We start from the raw sequence: 22391 nt of genomic DNA, 5'->3' as shown, positions 1-22391 counted from the left end.
GAATGGTTGTTTTCAGCTCTGCTCCCAGTCTTTACTGGTGAAGATAGAAGGTGTTACTGGATCTATAGACAGAGAGACAGAAAAGCATGCTGAATATTTGAAGCTTTGCAGTAGAAATGTTTATATTTTAAATACAACAGAGCTGATGTGGGATCAGTGTGTTCACACCTGCAGATACAAGGTTTCATGTCTTCACACGTCAACATTTGAACATTACTCTGACTTAGACTCAGTCTGAGCAGCCAGACAACATATTTTCACACATCAATACACACAGAGATGAGCCCCTCCCACCTGTCCTGCTCCAGGTGGAGTCCCGCCTCCTTACAGGAAGCAGCTCACCTGTGTGTGTGTGTGTTTAGTGTCCAGGTGTGGAGTGGAGCTTGTTGTTCGTGTGTGTGTTTGAAGAAACTGTAAGTTTGCTTTGTTTCCTCTTTTAACAGTTTGGTTTTATGAACTTTACTATTTGTTTCTGCTCTCTAGTGTTTGGAGCAGATGTTCAGCTCTTATTTCAGGACAAACTCTGGATCACTCTTGTGTTTGAAGACTAATCCACATCATTTTAGATTATTGATTGACTGGAATCCACACTGGTTATCCGTCAGTAACTCTGCAACAGTTACTGACAGTATATATCGATCTGTATGAAACTTTAGACCCATCAGACACTAATCAGTAATCTGATAGAACATTGTTCTTCCCTTTAACTAGAAAAAGTCAGATAAAACCAGTTTGTTCTTAAGAAGTCAACATTCAGGTCTTACTAAAGCAATGTTGAGAAAACAAGAAACAAAGAAGCTCCAGCTCAGTTCAGGATCACTGCAAGGAATCTCAGAATAAAAAATATATTCTCACAAAAACCGCAAACATTAACAGCATGTTTTAAACCCTGCATGCTGTGACTTACATCATGGATAATGTGCGTAAAAGATTATGAACTTGTCGACTTTTCCACGTCTTTGTGTTGTTGTCATGTTCACTTGTTCTTAATAAGTGGATTTGGAGTTTTCTTCTTTAGCATTTGAAGGTTTTAATCATTAATAGTTGGTCAGAGTGTGGTCACTTGTGTTTCTCTCTATTTTGAGGTCCCAAGTCTCTGATTTTTTTTTTAACGCTTTGAAATTTTGCTACGTTTGAACTGTTTCCAGTCTCAATGAAGGCTCGCATTAAGTGAATCACGTCTTTACTGTCAGAGTAAAGTCTCAAACACATTTATGCCTCTCCCTCCATAAATGAAGAACGTGTAAGATGTAAAGTGCAGAACCTAACTGTGATACTTTTGAAAAAGTCTTATGAAACCAGAGGCTCCTTGACTCTTTGCACCCTCGGTCTGTGCTCTGTGGGAAACTTAATTCTGTAAACTTTATTCTGTAAAAAGACTGTTTTAGAGCAGCTATACTCATGTAAAGGTTAACATCTCCACACAAGATACAACATGAATCAGTACTAGTTATCTGATGTCAGAGTCCTTATATACCAGGCACTCAGTATGTTCAAATTCAGTTGAGGATGTTCAGATGTGAAGATCTAAACCACTTTAACAAAGACTGCACAGTTGTGTCCAGAAGCTCAGGTCTGAGTCTGTCTCAGACCTTGTTGTCAGCAGAGCTGAGGAACTACAGAGCATCAACAGTCTGGATCAGACTGTTGATGCTTTCCTTTAACAATGACTCAGGATAATTCATGAAAACAGAAAATTGGATTTAAAAGTAGAAGGAACAGACTAGAAAGCTGTTTCAAACAATCAAACAGTTTCTCTACTGATAGCTGATGATTGACAAGTCACAGAAACTTGTCAAGCTGGTAGAACAGAACAGGAAGTGAGACATTTCTTATTTACTTTAAGTAAAAAAAATCTGATAAATAATGTGGATTACTGAGTAAATAAACTTCTGATGTATGTTAGTGTTCTTACAGCTCTGTTAAATAACCTGTTGTTACTGCTGATGCATCCGAAAGATCAGATGTGCTGCAAACTGAAACTATGCTGCATGCAGTTACCTGTTTTTCCAGTTTAAATTTTCATGAAGATTATTTCCTTGTCTTAAAACACCGCCTATCATACAAAGCATTTTTGTTTCTCACGAATATGATGGAAGACAGAGGAAGAAACTAACGCTTCTTCTCACCTGACTGTGTTCCTGTTACAAACATTATAGGGATATTATACAAATTGCTGTAGTTTATAATATAGCTTTTAAACATTTATTTATGCCTGTGTCCCTGAATTAATTTGATAATCATGTGAAGAACTTGTTGTCTACACATGAATTATGGTCTATTAATAAAGTCGAGACTATTAATTCTGATGTTATTATAGGCGATCTGTCAGCTTTCTGTTCAGCTTCCTTCTCTCACCCCAACACAGCAGATGGCGGCGCTCCCTGAGCCAGGCTCTGCTGGAGGTTTCTTCCTGTAAGAAGGGAGTTTTCCCTTCCGCCTTTTACCAAAGCGCTTGCTCATATGATTGATTGAGGGGGGGAGGGGGGGTGTATTACTGTAGCCGTCTTTACCTTACTACAGAAACAACTTTTGGTTTGTTGTTTTTGCTATAGAAATAAAATTGAACTGAACTGGTGCTGTCAATATAGAAACAGTTTGTTCTCATAGTTCCTACTGAAAGTAATATAAGTGTGAAACGTTGCTTTAAAAAAGGATTTAAAGCTAAACAAATGACTTTTAACTCAGTGTTGCTAAACAGTGTATTTTAACCCAAACCATGATGATGAAATAGAAATCACAGAAACTCTGTCTGCTCTCTTCTGGTGTGTTCAGAGAGCAGGGAGGGTTCTCTGTTTGAGTTAGGATTAAGACTGTGTGTTGGTCAATCGCTCTAATCTTCTGTGCCGTTTAATAAAAAAACAAACAAACCCCAATATATAATAAAAATCATTTCTCACATACTTGACTCCTCTGCTCAGCAGTATCAGAGCTCTTTTCTTGTTTTCTACTTTCTTGGCTTCCCGTCATGAAGCAACTGCCATCTTGTTTTTTCTTCCATATCTAGTGTCTGTTCTCCATTTTAGAGAATGTAAAGCTGCTGAACCTGTTTTCATGTTAGTGTCTGTTTCAAAGGATGCTTCCTTTGAAACAGCATTTCTTTTTTTTTTCTTTTTCTTTTTTTTTTGCCTGTCCCATTTGGTTCTTTAGCCATCAGAATTGTTGTCTGAAGACCAACAAGGATACCCAATGGATTTACTTTGCCAAATGGATCATCGTGGCATTGCCGTATTGGTCCATTTGGTCGATCTTTGTTTTTATTATTTATTATATTTTATTTTCAGATGTTACAGACGGGACAGACATGAGTGAGGGATAGGAAAGGGAGAAAGAAAGAGGAAGGAAAGGAAAAACAGAAGGGGAGAGGGACAGTGAGAAAGGGGGGGAGAAAAAAAATAAAAATCTCCTGGATCACCTGTTGAGAGAGGAATAGAAAACAAGCAGAAAAAAAAACAAAGCAACATACTAAACACAACACCATCGCATTAATCTAGCTAAGTGTAAACAGCAGTAAATACTAAATATTCAATGTTGTTGTGCAGCACGCAGGACAGATGTGCTTCGAAGTAGCAGCCAAGAAAGGTGTAATTTGGGTCTACGAGCAGTGAACACCCGTGTGCATACCTGTGTGGATCAGCGCGCTTGTATTCCAAAGGTTTCTCCGTGTAATGATCTGCTAGGGAGTGTGTGGGAGGGCCACAGCCCCGTCCTCCGGGGTGTGAAGCGGGTATGGAGGAGATCAAAACTCCAGACATCCAGAGGCCCCCAGAACACAAGAGACCATGGAAGACCAACAGAGGGGCAGCCGCGCCACTGTTCCAGTAAGAGCTGAGGAGAGTCCCAGATGAGGGCTCCCTCAGCAGCCGCGGAGCAGAAGCCAGGGGGAGTTGCAGTGACGCGCCCATGAGCTCCGCCGGCCCCCAGCTGTGCCTGAGTGACCGAGCCCCAGGCCGAGAGGCCGGGGGCACCCCACCTCCGAAGGGGCCCGAGCGAGCCCTAGGCTCCAGGCCCCGATAAGCGGCCGCCAAGGAGTGAGCCGGTGTGTACCTGGACGTCCACCCCCAGACACAAAGAACCACCAACGCACCGACACCTGAGGGAGTCCGCCACCGGCAGGGGAAGTGGTGGTGGGCGGAGATAGGCCTCCAAACCTTGGAGGGCCTGAGGTGTCCCCAGAGAGGTGGCGTCTGATACCCAACCTGACATATAGACACAGACATCCATTCCCCCCCCCCATGCTCTCATATGCACTCACTCCACACTCAACCAACGTGGAGACAGACATAAAGAGACGCTGTACACACGATCACACTCCCCAAGCGTACTCTACAAACCGGGTCTAGGTACCCTTGCCCCTGGAGGGGGGAACTGCACCCAGACCCAGGTGGTGTTACCCTTTTCCCTGCGGTGGGGAGAGGCAGACCACCCCGACTCCGTAGCAGCAGGGAGGCCCCACACTCCAGACCGCAGTCGGACGGCCAACTCCTCCTAGCCCTCCCGCTCCAGCAGGCCGCAGAGAATGGGGGTGGGAGAAGACTCCAAACCTCCCTCCACCCGCTCATTGTAGTGTTGATGCATGTGTGTTCTAAGGTGCAATTAAAACCCAGGAGGGCATGGAGCTACCTGCCAAGGAGCAGCAGGTAAGCGCATAGTCCCTCCTGCTAGCCCTCAATGACTAAGTGTATTTAACATTGAGAGGTGGGCAACGACGCCAGGGGTGAGGTATACACCCTGATGGTAATTTGGACTCCGTGATTAGCACTGAATCGGTTCACTAAACAGGTTCAGAGGAATAACTGGAATATTTCCCAAACAGAGAGAGCCTGATGAGATTTTTATACCCAGTGTACACTGTTTCTACTTTGAAATATACAATTTTTTGTGCTTTTTAATTACACAAGATAAAATCTTTTGTTTTTTGGATTCCAATAAATTTTACTGAATCTTCCATTTGCAAAATAAAACCAATAAAGGCTCAACTACAGCTTAAAGCCAGTGACAATAAATAGGTTTCAAAGAGTTATTAAGTTGCTGTCAGATTAGGGAGCTCTAATGTGAAAGGACAAGTTAAATATTAGGAACCACCATCGAAGAGACTCACCTCTGCTTTTGAGCTCAGATCTCTAAATGTCTAAAATTAGTTGGTTCATAGACTTCAGGGTCATGTTAAGACTGGCAGGCTGTAAACGTTCGGTTAGGTACAGTGGCACCAAACCATCTCTGCACAGACAGCATGCTAACACAAAGCTAGCCAGGAACACAGAGTGATGTCAAATCTGAGTCTCTGGAGCACAGCAGCCAGAGCCGGAGCTACAACTGATGAGCAGTCAGGCTGCAGCCTCCTTTTCTACCTGTTCATGTTTCTAAAGTAGAAACACTGTGGTGATCGCTTTGATCATAGAGCTCATAGAGACCAAGAGAAAGTGATCTGTGTTGGTGTGTGGGGCTGTAGTCTGTAGGTTTATATTGTTTAATTGTGAGACAGTTTCAGGTCATTTATGGAGACGTGAAAATAGTGTAACAAGTACAGGAGCAAAATACTCCACCGAGTGGTTAGGTAACATTTTGCGTTACTTTAAAGAAAAATGCAGTCAGACAGCATATTTTAGGAGTGAACACATGAAGGTGTGGCCTACACACACACACACACACACACACACTGAGAGACAAGAACCCGCAGTTAAATGGTTCAGGGTAGACACACTGGTCCACAGTGTCTCTTACACGCTTTGCCTTAATATGGGATTGGAAAGTGAATCCTTCTCTAAAGCTTGATGCTCGTGTCAACACTGTGGTAAACAAGTTGAAAGAACGATCAAGCCTCTTATAAACGCATCCTTGAAATAATAAAACATTGTTTTGTTACTTCTTGTCTCGATTAGTTTTCTTTTTATCAGAATCAGCCAGGCCTCTGTTGCTCGTCTACAGTTGATGCAAAACACTGCTGCTTGATTTTTATCTGGTGCAAGTGAAGAGCACCTGAGTTCAGTGTCAGCTTACCGTTAACGACTTTGCTTGTTTGTGAATATATTTTAAAATCATTTTTGTTGGCCTTTAAGTCTCTTAATGGTTGTCCCTATTTTATCTGTGTGAGCTGCAGCACCTTTATGTCCCACCTTGTACTCCCAGGTCAGCAGACCAGATGTTTTTACTTGTTTCAAAGACACAATGTAAACTGAGAGAGATTTCACAGCTGTGGCGCAAAAATTGTGGAATGATTTGCCGTTGATGTCCAGCTCCTTCAATCCCTGTTTTGTAAATCTTATTTTTTTAAATCACGCTTTTACTCCGAACCTATAACTCAGTGTGAGATGTTGTCTGTGATCTTAAGTTACTTTTTATTTTGCCTTTTATTGTTCAAATTCTTTAACTCCTGTATCTGTATCTTTACATTCTGGTTTTTATGTTATTGTACAGCATTGTTGCTGTTTTTAAATGCTCTATAAATAAAGTGGTATTCCAAACTTACAAACACAAAGTGTGTGGAACAAGAACAACACACACACACGTACACAAGTTAAGAAAGGATCCTGTTTCTCTTGCTTCATTCTTTAAATCATTATAGATTATTGACTGGAATCAAAAAGTTTGATGAACAGCTCATGTTTGATTTCTTCACACAGCTGGACCAACGAGGCCGAGTGTGTCTGCCATTTTCTGTAAGTGTGTGATCAGAGTCTGGGAATCATACTAAACACACTGAATGAGCTCGACTGGAGAGACTCTGAGCCTTTATATTTACAGGGACAGCAGGAGATAGAGAGTGGACTTTTTGAATGATTATTCCTTACAAATGTATCTTAGATAAAGATCAAACGTGTCGGCTTCTGATTAAAAATACTACGCCACAAACTGTTGGCTCTGTTCCAACAGGAACCAGCGTTAGAAAACACATAAGGTTAGTATGGTTCACTGAAACTAAACTCAAAAGTAAAATTAGATCTGAGAAAACATTTTTAACTAACTAAAATTATAATAAAAAGTAAACTTAAAAAGATTACAACTAAATAAACTAACTGAAATTAAATTATTCGGGTAATATCCTTCGTTTTAGGTTTTATAGTTTGTTAAAAATCAATACTTACCTTATGAGGCTTTAAGAGACATAGTTACTTAGACTTTGGATGTCTCCATGACTGAGAGTCACAGCTTTCAAAAGGTTCTGTTTTTATTATAAAATCTGTACTGATTTTCTTTAGTCTAGCCTCTGACATACACAATTAATCTGCCTTCTCAACCTTCCTTTGGTTTGCTGTCCACATTAATCCTGAACTCACAGTGACAAAATATCACGTGTTATTTTTCTCATTACCAGTAAATCAAAGGAGAATTTCAGTTGATGTGCACATGAATGGTTTGTGTTTCCTCTGTAGGTGAAGGTAGAAAGTGTGCGTGAGCTGATGTGGATGTGAATTCAGCAGCATGGATCAGTGTGAGGACAGAGAGGAGGGAGTCCCTCCCTCTAAAACCACTCTGTGTGGGGAACATGAGAGCCAGACCAAAGCTCAGAGGTGAGATGACCATCTCTAACTGTCCATGACTCTTCTCCATGTCACAGCTCAGCACTCACATCACTGCTCCATCATTATTCACAGGAAGAAACGAGGAACTAAACAGAAACATGAACCTGGACCCAGCTGTGTGTCCTTACAGAGTGACCGGTCAAAGGATTTTTATTTTATGTTTAAAGCAGACCACTGTTCTTCTGCAGAGAGGTAATGTGAGGCTGAGTGTATATTTTGTCCAATCACTGATAAATAGTGAGATGCACTTCCTTTTTTTTTTTTCATTTTAAATAAATAAATAAAGCAACAAACTATTTCTCCAGCCTAAATGATGGTCTTCTAAGTTTGTGACACACCATTTCCTCTACAGCTTATGAGTTATCTGCTTTAGGCTATGTGTTTGAGAATTATACCACGGAGTCAAGTACTTCTGATTTGAGGCTCTATTTTTCACAGGAGCTACAGTATCCAGTGTCATACATAGTAAGGAGGCAAAATCATTAACAAGATAATCGACCTCTGTTGGAGTAGCGTTCAAGTAGCTGCTCTGCTCTATGTTGGTACAGGGCACTGAAGAAGATAACAGTGGGTTGATTATATTCTTAAACTCAGTTACAGCACTTTCAGAAAGACACATTCTGTGATGAAGTCTACTCCCTGCTGCTGTGTAATCAGTTATTGTAAGTGGAAATGTTATCAGGAAATGATCAGACAAGAGAGGGTTGTTAAAGATTTATTTAAGTTAACCTATTCATCCTGATGCAACCAGGTCTCTGTAAGGCCGAATGAAACGAATATCTTCATATCTTCTATATTCAATCATATACTAACAGGGACTCAAAAGATTATTAAACATCAGAGACCTAATAATACACATTTAACTGTTTTACTCAGTTCCGGATACTCTTGTTTTGTTGTTGTTGTTGTTTTTACTATATATATGCTTAAATAGTATTTGGATGACTTGGACTCCTCCCAGAGCATCAGCAAACCATCTTTGAGCATGGGGTTTGGGGGAGATGACAGGAGGAGAGAAGCAGCATAGAAACATACAAGACTGTACTCTGGTTCCTGCTCTCAGTTTTATGTCATCACGTTTCATAATAATCTGTAAAGCCCTCGTCGTTTTCTGGACATCACTCAGACAGACATTAGTTTCAAGAGAACATGTCACCACTGGTCTGACTGGGAAGGGACCCAAACTTGTTACACACCAATTAAATATTACTTTTGAAGACCTCAGATTGACAGTTTAATTGCAGTTTTGCCAAATCTGTGTTTATCCTTAGACATCAGTTTAACATTTAGTGTTTCCTGCTCTGAGCCCAAGAATACATTTGGCTGTGGTCGCTGCAGCTTCATATTCCTAAGAATGGTTAATAGAATAGTTGGTGGTATACTGCAGGCTTCTGTTTAGGGCTATGCTTCCACCTCAGAGTCACCTATGTGGTCTAATTCCCCTGCTGTTTGAGATATTTTGCTGATGGACAGCTAAAAGTCACATTTATACCGTAATAACAGAGAGACTTGTGAGGTGTGTATTAGGACTGACAGATACATTTATGGTGCAGTTGTCAGATCTCTTTGCATTTTAACTTTATCTTTGATGTATCTACTTTCAAGATACTGTCTATAAATGCACCAAAACTAGATGTGTCAGAGATCATCTGCATACTAAATGTTTGAGATCCTGAAATATGACCACACCAGACATTTAACAAATAAATTGTCATGATTCGGCTGTGTGGCAGGCAGGAGAAGGACCCAAACGCAAACTCACGGAGACGAAACGTAAACTCAAAAACACAGCTTTAATGCTGGCATAAAGTGAAATACAAAAAACAGTACTAAACTTAAACTGGGGAGACTAAAGCACGAGGAACCACAGGGAAAAATCACACAGCTATGAGGGAGACTACGACACTGACAAAGAGAAACACAGGGCTTAAATACACAGAGGGATAACGAGGGAATGAGACACAGAAGGAGAGCACAGCTGGGAGTAATCAGGCTGGACGAGACAGAGACTCAAAACTAGAAACACTCACATGAGGCATGGACCTACAAAGTAAAACAGGAAAGATCACACAGAGACGCGAACTTGACACAGTGGAGACAGCAACTAAGAAACACAGAGACATAAACCATAAGGCAGAGGACTCTAAGAACCGAAAGACACAGAGGGGAAATCAAACATGCAGACACAGACTTACACAGAACAGAGGGGACACAGAGAAACATGAAGGGCAAGGGATCGAAACTAGAAACCATAAAATAACTCACAAGTACAATATTACAAACATCACAAGGAACTAAAAACGCTGGGTCAGGGGACCCAGGACCATGACATAAATCATTACTGCAGTGCTTAACTATAAATTTCAACATTCGTGTTTTATATGACACATCTTAAAAACATGCCTAATTTAGATTGCCATGCACTTACAATGTTATTAGTTAAACTTAAAAAGATAACACTAACATTGGTCAAGATATCCAGGAGCAGGTCTAGAAAAATTTTGTTAGGGTGGCAAGGAAATCAAATAAGGTTGCAAACACATGTACAGATATTACATTCTGTAATATGCATTATATATTGTTAAAATACATCAAATGAAATAAGTATACATGTTTCATATAATCATAGTCTATAACTTTTTTATTTTCTTTAGCCCACATAATTAAACATTTCAGTTACATAAAACATGTTAAATCTTTATTTTATCTTTATTTTATGCACTCTATGGTCTATATAATAAATAAGTATGAAGCCCAATAAGTATAACATCCAGAAAGCTACACATCATTCATTAACAAATACACATCTAACTTAGGTTTCACACTCTTTCCTTGATTTGAAAGAATGAAATTGTTACATGTTTACATTTATACAAAATGTCAGAAATCTGCACTCTTCATACACAAATGTTCAGCCAAAAATTGAAAACTAATTTTTCATGATTGATTATAACTTGTTATTTTTGACTACTTTTGATTTTAGGAGAAGGAGGCACTCACACAAGCTCCCACTACCCACTAGCTTGTAGTTTTTGTTGTTTTTTGTTTTGTGTTGTTTATTTAATTCGTTTTCAGATGTTCATAAAGAAAAGCTGGTTACATCAATTCATCCCTTATGTTCCAATACAGCCACCAGGCTGCGCTAGCTTTGGGGAGGAAGGAGTCACTGAGTTTAATAAAAGCAGAGGAGGGGGGCTCTGTGCGCTTTTTGTGCTTACACAACAATTAGTGTAGCAACAGCAAGACTATTATCCAACTTTGGTCATGATTTGAAAGCACTTTAAGTGCTCAGTTAGTGCTCATCCCTAGACTAGGAGTCAGACAGGGTATCATCAGAGCTCCGGGTGTTTTATTTTTCTTGAAAAATCCAGAGGACTAGCAACATTTTAGGTTTTAATGTTTTGTTGTATTATTTTGACTCTTTGATTCCTCCACAGAGTGGACCAAGAGAACTCAGAGGTTCCCAGTGGTCAGTCTGCCCAGCAGCATCAAACACACCTGGACTCCATATTTATGGTGTGTACATGTACAACAACTACTTTTACATCTGTTCTGTTCGGTTGTCTCCATGCTGGGCACCTGGGTTCTGATTTAGAACATAAAGGTTTTTTTTTTTAACAGAACGTTAATGGTCAGAATGGTATGTTGTAAGGCTAGCTTTAAAGACAGGGAGAGAATTAATGTTGTGAATGTGCTGTGGTAGTGTGTCCTAAAGATGAGTGGCCACTGAGCTAAAAGCTCCAAAGCCCATCATGGTTTGGTGAGTAGATGGTAAAATAACAGTAGCAAAGGAGGAGGATCTAAGTGTAGAGGAAGGTGTGAGAATATGCAGAACACAAGAGATGTAGAAGGGGGATTTTTTTGAGGGACTTGAAAGTAAAAAGCAGAATCTAAAAATACAGAAACCCAGATGTTGAAGGACAGCAAGAATTTGTTCTATGGAAAGCATTGTGGCAATGACACAAGCACTTGCATTTTGCACAAGCTGAAGTCTTTGGAGAAGTTTCTGTGGTAAAGGAACAACACTGACAACTCTGCCAGCTTATGATCTGAGAGTTTTCAACTGCACATACTAATTATGATCTGAGAGATACAATGTAAACCATTCATGGGAGTTGCAAACAGATCACTGTATCACAGACAGAGCCCAGATCAAGGAGTACAAGTATGGCTAACACCCAGAGTAAGCCACCATTAGAAAATATTTTGTGATTTTGTCCAGGGCTGTCTCTGCACTGTGAAGTGGCCTAAAAATCCAGACTGAAATCATTCAAATAGATCAATAGATAGGAGTAAATCTGTACAGCAACAGAGTTTTCTAGAATTTTTGAAAGAAAATAAATTACCATTTGGATGGAACTGGAATTATTACTATTTTAAGAGGTAGAGGGGAAAATATGCATGTTAGGGAAACGTGAATACTCTCAATTATTAAAGAGAAAGGGGAATGAACAGTGTTTAACCGTGTAGGAAATAGGTCAAGGTGCCAGGTAGAATCAAGATCCTCAGCTGCAGCCACCTCAAAGCAGCATTGTGAAGCTTCCTGGCACATATAAACCTTTATCCAACAGGGCTTGAAATTTCTTGGGGGATTGTGTTTATTGCACATAATTAAACTGGTTCTATTAACGCTAATTTTTCTTATAACCTTTCTTTCTTGCTTCTTTTTCTTCACCCCGCAACTGGTTGAGGTTTTGGGGCTACTGGGTCATTCATAAAGTATTATTTTCCAGATGCTTGAGGACAAAATCATCTCTTTTGTGAAGAACGAGCTGAAGAGGATTCATAGAGATCTCAGGCTAGAAGGCCTAGAAAGCTGCTCACCTGACCGATGTGAGGATGAGTTATTAGAGGGTGAGGATGAAGAGCAGAGTAACAGCAGCAGAGAAGCATTTGTGAAGATCACAGTCGACTTCCTGAAGAGAATGAAGCAGAAGGAGTTGGCTGAGTGCCTGCAGAGCAGTGAGAATATTTCTCTAAATATTTATGCTGCTGGATAAATAAAAGCCTTTGCTAATGACTGAAGAAATAAACAAAAATAAATTCAAAATGTGTACACTTAGAAATACTTTATTGATGTATTTTCACTGGTTGGTTCTTTTAGGAACCACAACGAGAAACTTCCAATGGTGTCAGCCCATACTTAAATCTAAGCTGAAGAAGAAGTTCCAATGTGTGTTTGAGGTGATTGCTAAAGCAGGAAACCCAACCCTTCTGAATCAGATCTACACAGAGCTCTATATCACAGAGGGAGGGACTGCAGAGGTCAATGATGAACATGAAGTCAGAAAGATTGAAACAGCATTCAGGAAACAAGACAGACCAGAAACAACAATCAGACAAGAAGACATCTTTAAAGCCTCACCAGGAAGAGATGAACCAATCAGAACAGTGCTGACAAATGGAGTGGCTGGCATTGGGAAAACAGTCTTAACACAGAAGTTCACCCTCGACTGGGCTGAAGACAAAGCCAACAAGGACATCCAGTTCATATTTCCATTCACTTTCAGAGAGCTGAATGTGCTGAAAGAGGAAAAGTTCAGCTTGGTGGAACTTGTTCATCACTTCTTTACTGAAACTAAAGAAGCAGGAATCTGCAGCTTTGAAGACTTCCAGGTTGTGTTCATCTTTGATGGTCTGGATGAGTGTCGAGTTCCTCTGGACTTCCACAAAACTACAATCCTAACTGACCCTAGAAAGTCCACCTCAGTGGATGTGCTGTTGATAAACCTCATCAGAGGGAATCTTCTTCCCTCTGCTCACCTCTGGATAACCACACGACCTGCAGCAGCCAATCAGATTCCCCCTGACTGTGTTGACATGGTGACAGAGGTCAGAGGATTTACTGACCCACAGAAGGAGGAGTACTTAAGGAAGAGATTCAGAGATAGGGAGCAGGCCAGCAGGATCATCTCCCATATCAGGACATCACGAAGTCTCCACATCATGTGCCACATCCCAGTCTTCTGCTGGATCACTGCTACAGTTCTGGAGGATGTGCTGAGAACCACAGAGGGAGGACAGCTGCCTAAGACCCCGACTGAGATGTACATCAACTTCCTGGTGGTTCAGGCCAAAGTGAAGAAGGTCAAGTATGATGAAGGAGCTGAGACAGATCCACACTGGACTCCAGAGAGCAGGAAGATGATTGATTCTCTGGGAAAACTGGCTTTCGATCAGCTGCAGAAAGGAAACTTGATCTTCTATGAATCAGACCTGACAGAGTGTGGCATCGATATCAGAGCAGCCTCAGTGTACTCAGGAGTGTTCACACAGATCTTTAAAGAGGAGAGTGGACTGTACCAGGACAAGGTGTTCTGCTTCATCCATCTGAGTGTTCAGGAGTTTCTGGCTGCTCTTCATGTCCACATGACCTTCATCAACTCTGGAATTAATCTAACTGAAGAACAAGAAATGACACCCCAGAAGTCAGAAATCAGACAATCTGGAGAGAAACATTTCTACCAGAGTGCTGTGGACAAGGCCTTACAGAGTCCAAATGGACACCTGGACTTGCTCCTCCGCTTCCTCCTGGGTCTTTCATTGCAGACCAATCAGACTCTCCTACGAGGCCTCCTGACACAGAGAGGACATAGCTCACAGACCAATAAGGAAACAGTCCAGTACATCAAGAGGAAGCTCAGTGAGAATCTGTCTGCAGAGAAAAGCATCAATCTGTTCCACTGTCTGAATGAACTGAATGATTGTTCTCTAGTGGAGGAGATCCAACAGTCCCTGAGTTCAGGAAGTCTCTCGACAGATAAACTGTCTCCTGCTCAGTGGTCAGCTCTGGTCTTCATCTTACTGTCCTCAGGAAAAGAAATGGATGTGTTTGACCTAAAGAAGTACTCTGCTTCAGATGAGGCTCTTCTGAGGCTGCTGCCAGTGGTCAAAGCGTCCAACAAAGCTCTGTAAGTAAACATAACACCCAGTACCACCCAGACCCATAAAATGGACCCACAGCTTTTCTTCAACTCCTCAAAAATATGAATGAATAGAAATGCAAAGAAAATAAAAATCATGATTTTTATTTCATTCTTTTTGCCTATAAAAAGTACATGGGACCATCAAATGTTCTGCTCCTGTAACATTCTCTCATCAGTTTTCAGTCTGATCCTGTCAACTAAATTCTTTCCTTCATTACACAGACAGTTGTAACATTGTTCTTTGTATGTTATGATTAGCCTTGCTGGTATACTACAGCATAATATGTATCATATGCCCTAGCTTTTGGTTTTCTGTTAAAGGTTCTAAGAATTGTTTTTACTGATTCGGGAAAAAAGTCTTTCTCCACACACTTAATATTGATTGAATTTTTCCCAGTTTTTAAGAAGTTTTTTAATTAGTAATTTTGGTGGAACTTTGCCACTCAGAACTATCTGCACTAACAGCATAATTCAGCCTTCAACATCAAGTACCTCCATGCTCGATTTTTTCAACATAACAACATTGGCCTGATCCTTTCAGGTGTACACAACTCAGGTTGTTTACTCATAATCTTGTCTCCATGTCCAATGCATATAATTAAGTCAGCAAACTGTAACTACTGGAAGGCAGCTTGTATCAAACAGAAGATAAATAAGGAGATGCAACAACGTTCAGTTTGTAGTAAAATTTACATTATTTTGAAACCGTATCTAGCAACAAAAGTCCCAGATATTATCATTTGTAAATTATGTTCTCATGTGTAAGTGAGTATTGTTCTATCACTACAAGTACTAGCTCCTTACCTGTTTACAGAGCAAGCTCAAAGTTTTTTTTACAGACTTTAATTTTAAGTTGTATTCTTATTTATGAAGTGCACATGCAAATGTTTTTTGTAGCAGCATGACTATAAGCCATTTCATTTGTTCAGATTGTCAGAATGTAACCTCTGCGAGAGAAGCTATGAAGCTCTGTGCTCAGTTCTCAGCTCCCAGTCCTCTAGTCTAGAAGAACTTGACCTGAGTAACAATGACCTGCAAGATTCGGGAGTAAAGCTTCTGTCTGCTGGATTGAGGAGTCCAACTTGTACACTGAAAAGTCTCAGGTCAGGAATGTTTTTTGATGTAGTTTTTTTTATCAGTATTGAAAAATTGTGTCATATTTGTGTTATTTTATTAGACAAAGACAAATATTATGGAATTCTAAATTGACTTTTTATTTTACATTTCTCTCTATATTACCGTTTTATTTTTTCATTTTTCATTTAATTCAAAAAACAAACAAACTGATAAGTATGAACCTGTGTGTATAACATATTTTTTAATGCAATAGTTGATTCAGAGATTTGGGATATTTTGCATTCACATCATATCAATTTCCTTTGCTTATTACCAACTGTTTGATGCAGGAGTGCATCAAATTTACGTCAAACCTTTAACTTGATGGAAATGACAATTCTAAAAGAGAAGTCAAACATGGGATATCACCAGAGAGTAAAGAAATCGGGACATGAAACAAAAGAAATATACAAGGAAGGTATACTATGATGCTACAGCAAAGGCCAAAGGGAAATATATAGAGTGGTTTCTAGAAATTATAATTTTATTTTGTCTAATCAGTCAGAAATGTTTATTTAACCAACTCTTTCATCAACAAAACTTTCCAGCTTGATTTCGGTCTGTTTTGTAGGTTAATACACAGTATGTTTATAAACTGGAAGTTGGTTACTCATGTTATTCCTAAAACCCTGGTCAAATTGTCTATTTTGGGCTCACCATTCCTTTTGCCTTCTTTTAAACATAAATATCTAAACGTAAATATCTAATATGTAAATAGAAACCTAATTGTGGTTTAAGAAAAAAATGAATTAATAAAACGACAATTGGAATTTTATCACAATACCACATTTAATTACATGTGAACTAGATATGTTTGACACAGAAGTTACAAACATGGCATTTCAAGGTTTACAACACCTTAAAGCAGAGAAAGCATCAAACATCTCATTTCATACTGTGACATACACCTGTTTTTTCAGAGCGTCTGCAAATTAAATTCAAAATGTGACACTAGCACTAAGATGTGTCACCAGCCCTTACCTGTCAATGTCAAATATTCTGTCAGTTATTAGTCCTGTGCTTCTTTTAACTCTCATTGTACTAAAATGTGTAATAAATGTAGCTTGTTAGTAGCTGTTAAATTTTCTGTCCTTAGTGATATGCCCATCAAGGGCCCCCAAAAACAACAAAACAAAAATCAAACAAAACAAAACAAAAAAAACATTGGTTATTGACAATTCTGTTTATAGAAATGTGACTCTAGACATTCCAGGTAACTGAGCCTTGTGCTATATTAACATGATAATAAAATAATATCAGTGAACGGAAATACAAATCTTAGAATAATAAAAAAATAGACTAATTACACTCAGCTTGAATCTGAATAAAAACAAAGAAAATTAAAAATGCATATCCATTTCCTGTTGCCTACATTTTAGACAGTTACTAAATAGGAAATTGATGTTTGGTTGTAATACAGGCTGTGATCAGCTGACCTGCTGCTCTTTGTGGATGTACACAACTAAATTCAACCAGATGCCAGCAGTTGTTTATTGAGTTGTCCTGGTTGATTTCCATCCTCTACACTGACAGTACACTGTTTATGCTGTCTTTATATTAGACTGTATAAAGTTGGTATGAAGGCGAGATTCAGTCAATGAATCTCAGCATCATCAGCTAAAATTCATATAAGTCTCTGCTACACTTGGTATAAGCTAACTCTTACCATGAAACCACAGCCACTGTGCACCAGTCACACACTGTTCTTCACTTTAAATACATCACAGTACAGCAAACTAACCTGTTTATCCTGCACTAACCTGCAGAGGATTTCATTCAGCCTTTAAATAGCACAATTACCTCAGTTTGTTTTACAAACTGTCAGTGCGCCCCAGGGTGGCTGTGGCTACAATGTAGCTTGCCATCACCAGTGTGTGAATGGGTGGATGACTGGTTGTGTAAAGCGCTTTGGGGTACATAGGGACTAGTAAAGCGCTATACAAATACAGGCCATTTTATTTATTTTTTTTACACCATGTTTCACAATATGAAAATACATAAAGTCACACATACAAACTCAATATCTGACTTAAAAACATGAAGACTTATATTTGAGCTTTAAATGAGCAGTTCTTACCTTTAAATCTAAGGCTGAAACGCTGCTTTTGAAATAACATTACAGTTAAAAATAAGTCAATGCCTTCATGCATGCTCTTCTTCAGTAGGGCTAGCTAATCACTGAAGTACAACAAACTCAACTCACAGACACCTGCAGTCATTCCAGTGCTCTGCCAAAAATAAACAAGCAAACAAAACAAAAGAACCCTGTCCTATACACGCCATCTTCTTTTTCGTCTCCTATCTCTTGCATCATCTGCATAAAATCACATAAAATGCACTTCTGTGCACCTTCTTCCATTCTTACACGTCACCCTATGTTTCTCCTTTTGCTTTTCTTGAAGTACATATTCAAATATTCAAAGTCATTTCCATTCCTTTGGAAAATTACACATAACCTATGTCCTTCTGCATTTCTCAAAATTATCATTACCCAACACCTCCTCATCAACGCAGGTCACTTCACCTGTATGTTCACTAAAGTCTGCTCCAATAACCATTCTCTCCCTCTGGGAGGATTGGATTCCAATTTATCCAGCTTACTCCAGAATTTTGGTTTCTCTTCTTACTGAAATCCTAGCTTTGGGGCCTATGCATTAAGGTTCAGCATAACTGAAAACAGAAATGCTGTAGGTGACGTCTGACGCCAGAGACTTGGCAGAAAAAAACTGAATTAAACAAACAAACGTAGTGTGCATAGTGTAGTGTACGCTGTTAAGTGCCAGGAGGATCGCCATGATTTATACAAGAGGAAAACCAAACAACCTCTGGCAAAGCGGATGGCACAACACAGAAGAGCTAACTTGTCAGGTCAGGACTCTGCAGTCTATTTACACCTATAGGCCAGAAAGGACTGAAGGTCCAGATGAACAGAATTAACCTTTTGGGATATACTTACCTGGATGATTGAGCATGCATCAAAACAATTTTTGAGGCTTAAATTATACCAAACCATTAATGGACAACTAACAACATTTGAAAAATAATTTCTAATACCCTGGAGGACAGCAAGGATAATTTGGAAGGTCTCCAATAATACATTTACTGGTGCTTCTACGCTATAGTCATGAAGAAGGCCCAGAAGTCATCTTCCCCAGCCAAGAACGAGACGTTTTCCAAGAGAAGGCACCTAGCAGGAACAACATGACAGACCAGTAAAGACATCCTGGAATCAGTTCCTAAGTAATTTTCCAGCAATAACGCAAGGTTGACCCTGGTTGAAATTCTACACAGGGAATTGGAATACATGAGGGAATCTTTGGAATACAGCACACAAGTGGAAACACTCACTGCTGAAAACGCCTTGCTATGAGACTCAGTCAAGTCTCTAACTGAGAATGTCACCGAGGTGAGTAAAAAAACCAAAAAAATAAAATAAAAGAGACCATCATCGATCTCCAGGCCTGTAGCATGAGAGACAACCTGGTGTTTTCAGGCATTTCAGGCCTTCATTAAGACCCATCTAAGCTTCCAGAGGACATTGTGAAGAAAATCTCTGAAAGAATCCATGGGTGCAAAGAGTGCATGCTATTGTGGCAAAATTTGAACATTTTAAGAGAAGGAACTAAAAGTAATGGACTTGAGCATAACTGGCCAGTTTCTTAGAAAGATCCACTACATATATTTCTCCTGCTCTTCCCTACAACATCTATCTTGCCTCAGTCATGTCAATTCATTAAGCCAGTCGTGTCATAGCAGATAAAACACCACCAGTCTTTGTTAAAGTTATTGATTACAGGGTTCTAGTTTTCTCTTTCATCCCTCCAGCTTGCCCCCTTTTCATGTTTTCCGGTTAAGTCACACACAACTTTCTTGGAAGATGAAGTGCTGTTTGTTACTTTTTTCACTCCTTCTTACCCCTACCCTCACCACACTTTCTTGCACCACGTTCACGTTTTTTTTTCCTCTTTACTTGAATAGGAATTTAATTTCCTATTCAATTCCTCGTCATCACACACAGCATTCAACATTAATACACACACAACTATGGGCAAAGTAGGGATAAAGCCAATGACCAGCACATTTCTGCATCAGAGAATAAATGAGTGAGAGCAACAGCAACAACAAAAAACAATAACAAATAAAACAATACTTCTCTGCAGTCTTTACAGATGGCTTGTTGTTTTGTGTGTCTGCAGTCTTTCAGGCTGTCTGATCACAGAGGAAGGCTGTACTTCTCTGACCTCAGCTCTGAGCTGCAACCCTTCCCATCTGAGAGAGCTGGACTTGAGCTACAATCATCCAGGAGACTCAGGAATAAACCTACTTATGGCTGGACTGAAGGATCCACGCTGGAGACTGGACACCCTCAGGTATGGCGAGAATGTCTGATAGAGAAGGAAGAGCTGGAAACATATTCTGTGCTCTGCACGCACTTCCTGTTTGTTTCAGGCAGATGTGACATAAACAATCACATACATGAACATTGTTCATTTGCTTGTAACAGCAACTCTGGTAGCACATTATAACTTGACCTGCAGGTGTAAGTACCCTATAATTAAGTGCAATTTGCAAGTAATAAGTCATGTCTTTTGCAGAAATAATAAAAAAAATAAAAATTGCACTTAGTCGTATATACAGCTCTAACAAGCTTATATGAATCCCTGACAACATCAGGCAGGTGTGTGGGCTAATAAAGTGTCAGCCATGTTAAATGTTTGCGTTTTGCATTCTGGATGAACAGCTTTAGATAGGATAAAAACAGATAAAGAAACAAGGCTGTGAATCGTTTAAGTCTGTATGTGTGACAAAGAGGCAGACAGGAGTAGCTAACATTCAGAAATTGCAGCTTAAATACTGATCTCAGCAGGATTAGTGTATCATACTGTTTATGGGCCATGGTAAAATCAATATTTCATTCTCATTCAGTTGTTTGACAACAATAACTGAAAAAGGTGTACTTGAGAACACATTTACTGTGGATTCAGCTGTGAATGTCGAGTGTCTCAGAAAAATCCAGAGCAGTGTAAAGTAACATAGATAGCATTAGCTGTTTACCTGCTGAAAGAGCATTTCAAATTAGCATTTGCTACTAACCAGAGCAGTTTGATCCATGTATGGATTGAAGTGTATTTTTAAAAATGTTGGACTGTTCCTTTATCAGTGTCTAAAAGTATGCGTATGAGAGTGATGTAATGTCCATGTGTGCATGCTGAAAGAGACTGTGCTGGTCTGACCCCCCTCCTCCTTTCAGGGTGGAGCCTGCTGGAGTCCAATGGTTGACACCAGGTCTGAGGAAGTGTAAGTGTGTTTTTAATGTGATTAATGAAACAAAGCAGTACACATTCAACCATCTTCAAACTGGCACATCACTCCTATACATCTCTGATGGCAAGAGTCATCATGAAAATGTCAATCAATGAACAGATGATGGCTCAATAACTGCAGCTGGATTGTGTTTCTTCTCTCCATCAGATTCCTGTCAACTCACAATCGACACAAACACAGTACACACAAACCTCAAACTGTCTGACAACAACAGGAAAGTAACAGGTGTGAAAGAGGTTCAGTCATATCCTGATCATCCAGACAGATTTGAAGTTTGGTCTCAGCTGTTGTGTAGAGATGGTCTGACCGGTCGCTGTTACTGGGAGGTCGAGTGCAAAGGACACGTTTATATATCAGTAAGTTACAGAAGAATCAGAAGGAAAGGAGACAGTTATGACTGCTTGTTTGGAAACAATGATCATTCCTGGAGTCTCATCTGCTCTGATGATGGGCCTTATTCCACCACTCACAATAAGATATCAGCCCCCATCTCCTCCTCCTCACCCTCTGTCTCTAACAGAGTAGCAGTGTATGTGGACTGTCCTGCTGGCACTCTGTCCTTCTACAGAGTCTCCTCTGAAACTCTGATCCACCTCCACACCTTCAACACCACATTCACTGAAACTCTTTATCCTGGGTTTAGACTTTACTCTTACCCTCCTGGTGCCTCAGTGTGTCTGTGCTCAGTTGAGTGTAAAGAGTCTCATTTTGTTTGAGAAAAACTCTGACTGTTGAACAGATAGTTCAATCTGTACATGTCTGTCTCTTTCACTCAGAAACACGTTTTCAGATTCATGGATTCAATCCATTCATGTTTTAAACTGTTCTAAATGATTCCTTGTAAATGTTTTCCTGTCTTTTTTCCACTTAAAGCGTCACAGTGAATATCAGTATGCTGTATTTCTCTGAAGCTCGGATAACAACCAGCTCTTTTGTATTTTCAACAAGTCTGAGCTTATTATAATGAATCCAAATGATTTTGCTTTCTTAATTTCGTTTTCTCTCCACATGATCTTACAGTTTCACACATTTGTTTGAAGCTACACATTTAAAAATGCTCCAGCCATGTAAATTTAAAAAAAATTGGCTTAATAGTTTTTAAGGGAGTTATAACCATAAAATAATTGTGTTTGAGGTATCATAATGCATGTGATTCATCTAATAAATAGCAAGACTGTATATACCATTTGAAACTAGTCTTGTCTTTTTCACAGACACCTTTGAACATGAATATTGTGCAGTATGTTGGTAAAAGCATCGTTATAATAGTCTTAGAAACATTTAAATATGTCTTTATAACATTCAATATGTCGTCTACCACTTCAGTTTGTATAAAACATTAGAACTGTCACAAAACTTAATGTTAAAGAACCTGGTGGAATTCTTGTAGTGTATTTTAGTCATAGTTTTGTGTCCATGATTCCTTTTACACTATTTGAATTCAAAGTTTTTACTGAAAGACAATGTCAAATCAGGTGAATTTTGAATGACAAGAGTTTAG

The 22391-nt window shown here is 39.5% G+C and overlaps 1 protein-coding gene across 2 annotated transcripts; it reads left to right on the top strand.

Annotated features, from left to right (window-relative positions):
- The first annotated feature begins 133 nt into the window (after nucleotides 1-133).
- LOC308394516 (protein NLRC3-like) lies at nucleotides 134-22057 on the top strand. Of its 2 annotated transcripts, XM_080878871.1 has the most exons (11): nucleotides 134-413; nucleotides 6624-6659; nucleotides 7374-7511; nucleotides 7596-7715; nucleotides 10961-11039; nucleotides 12257-12485; nucleotides 12628-14434; nucleotides 15379-15552; nucleotides 19762-19935; nucleotides 20817-20863; nucleotides 21038-22057. In XM_080878871.1, the coding sequence occupies exons 3-11, from the start codon at nucleotides 7423-7425 to the stop codon at nucleotides 21604-21606; spliced, it is 3288 nt and encodes a 1095-aa protein (XP_080734997.1). In that variant the 5' UTR covers nucleotides 134-413; nucleotides 6624-6659; nucleotides 7374-7422; the 3' UTR covers nucleotides 21607-22057. The 2 variants fall into 2 exon arrangements, with proteins under 2 accessions (XP_080734997.1, XP_080734996.1); XM_080878870.1 differs by lacking the exon at nucleotides 6624-6659.
- Nucleotides 22058-22391: the final 334 nt, after the last annotated feature.

Source organism: Rhamphochromis sp. 'chilingali' (genome assembly GCF_963969265.1).
Source record: "Rhamphochromis sp. 'chilingali' genome assembly, chromosome: 3".
NCBI classification, from domain to species: Eukaryota; Metazoa; Chordata; class Actinopteri; order Cichliformes; family Cichlidae; genus Rhamphochromis; species Rhamphochromis sp. 'chilingali'.
This window is presented reverse-complemented; position numbering and strand designations above follow the sequence as displayed.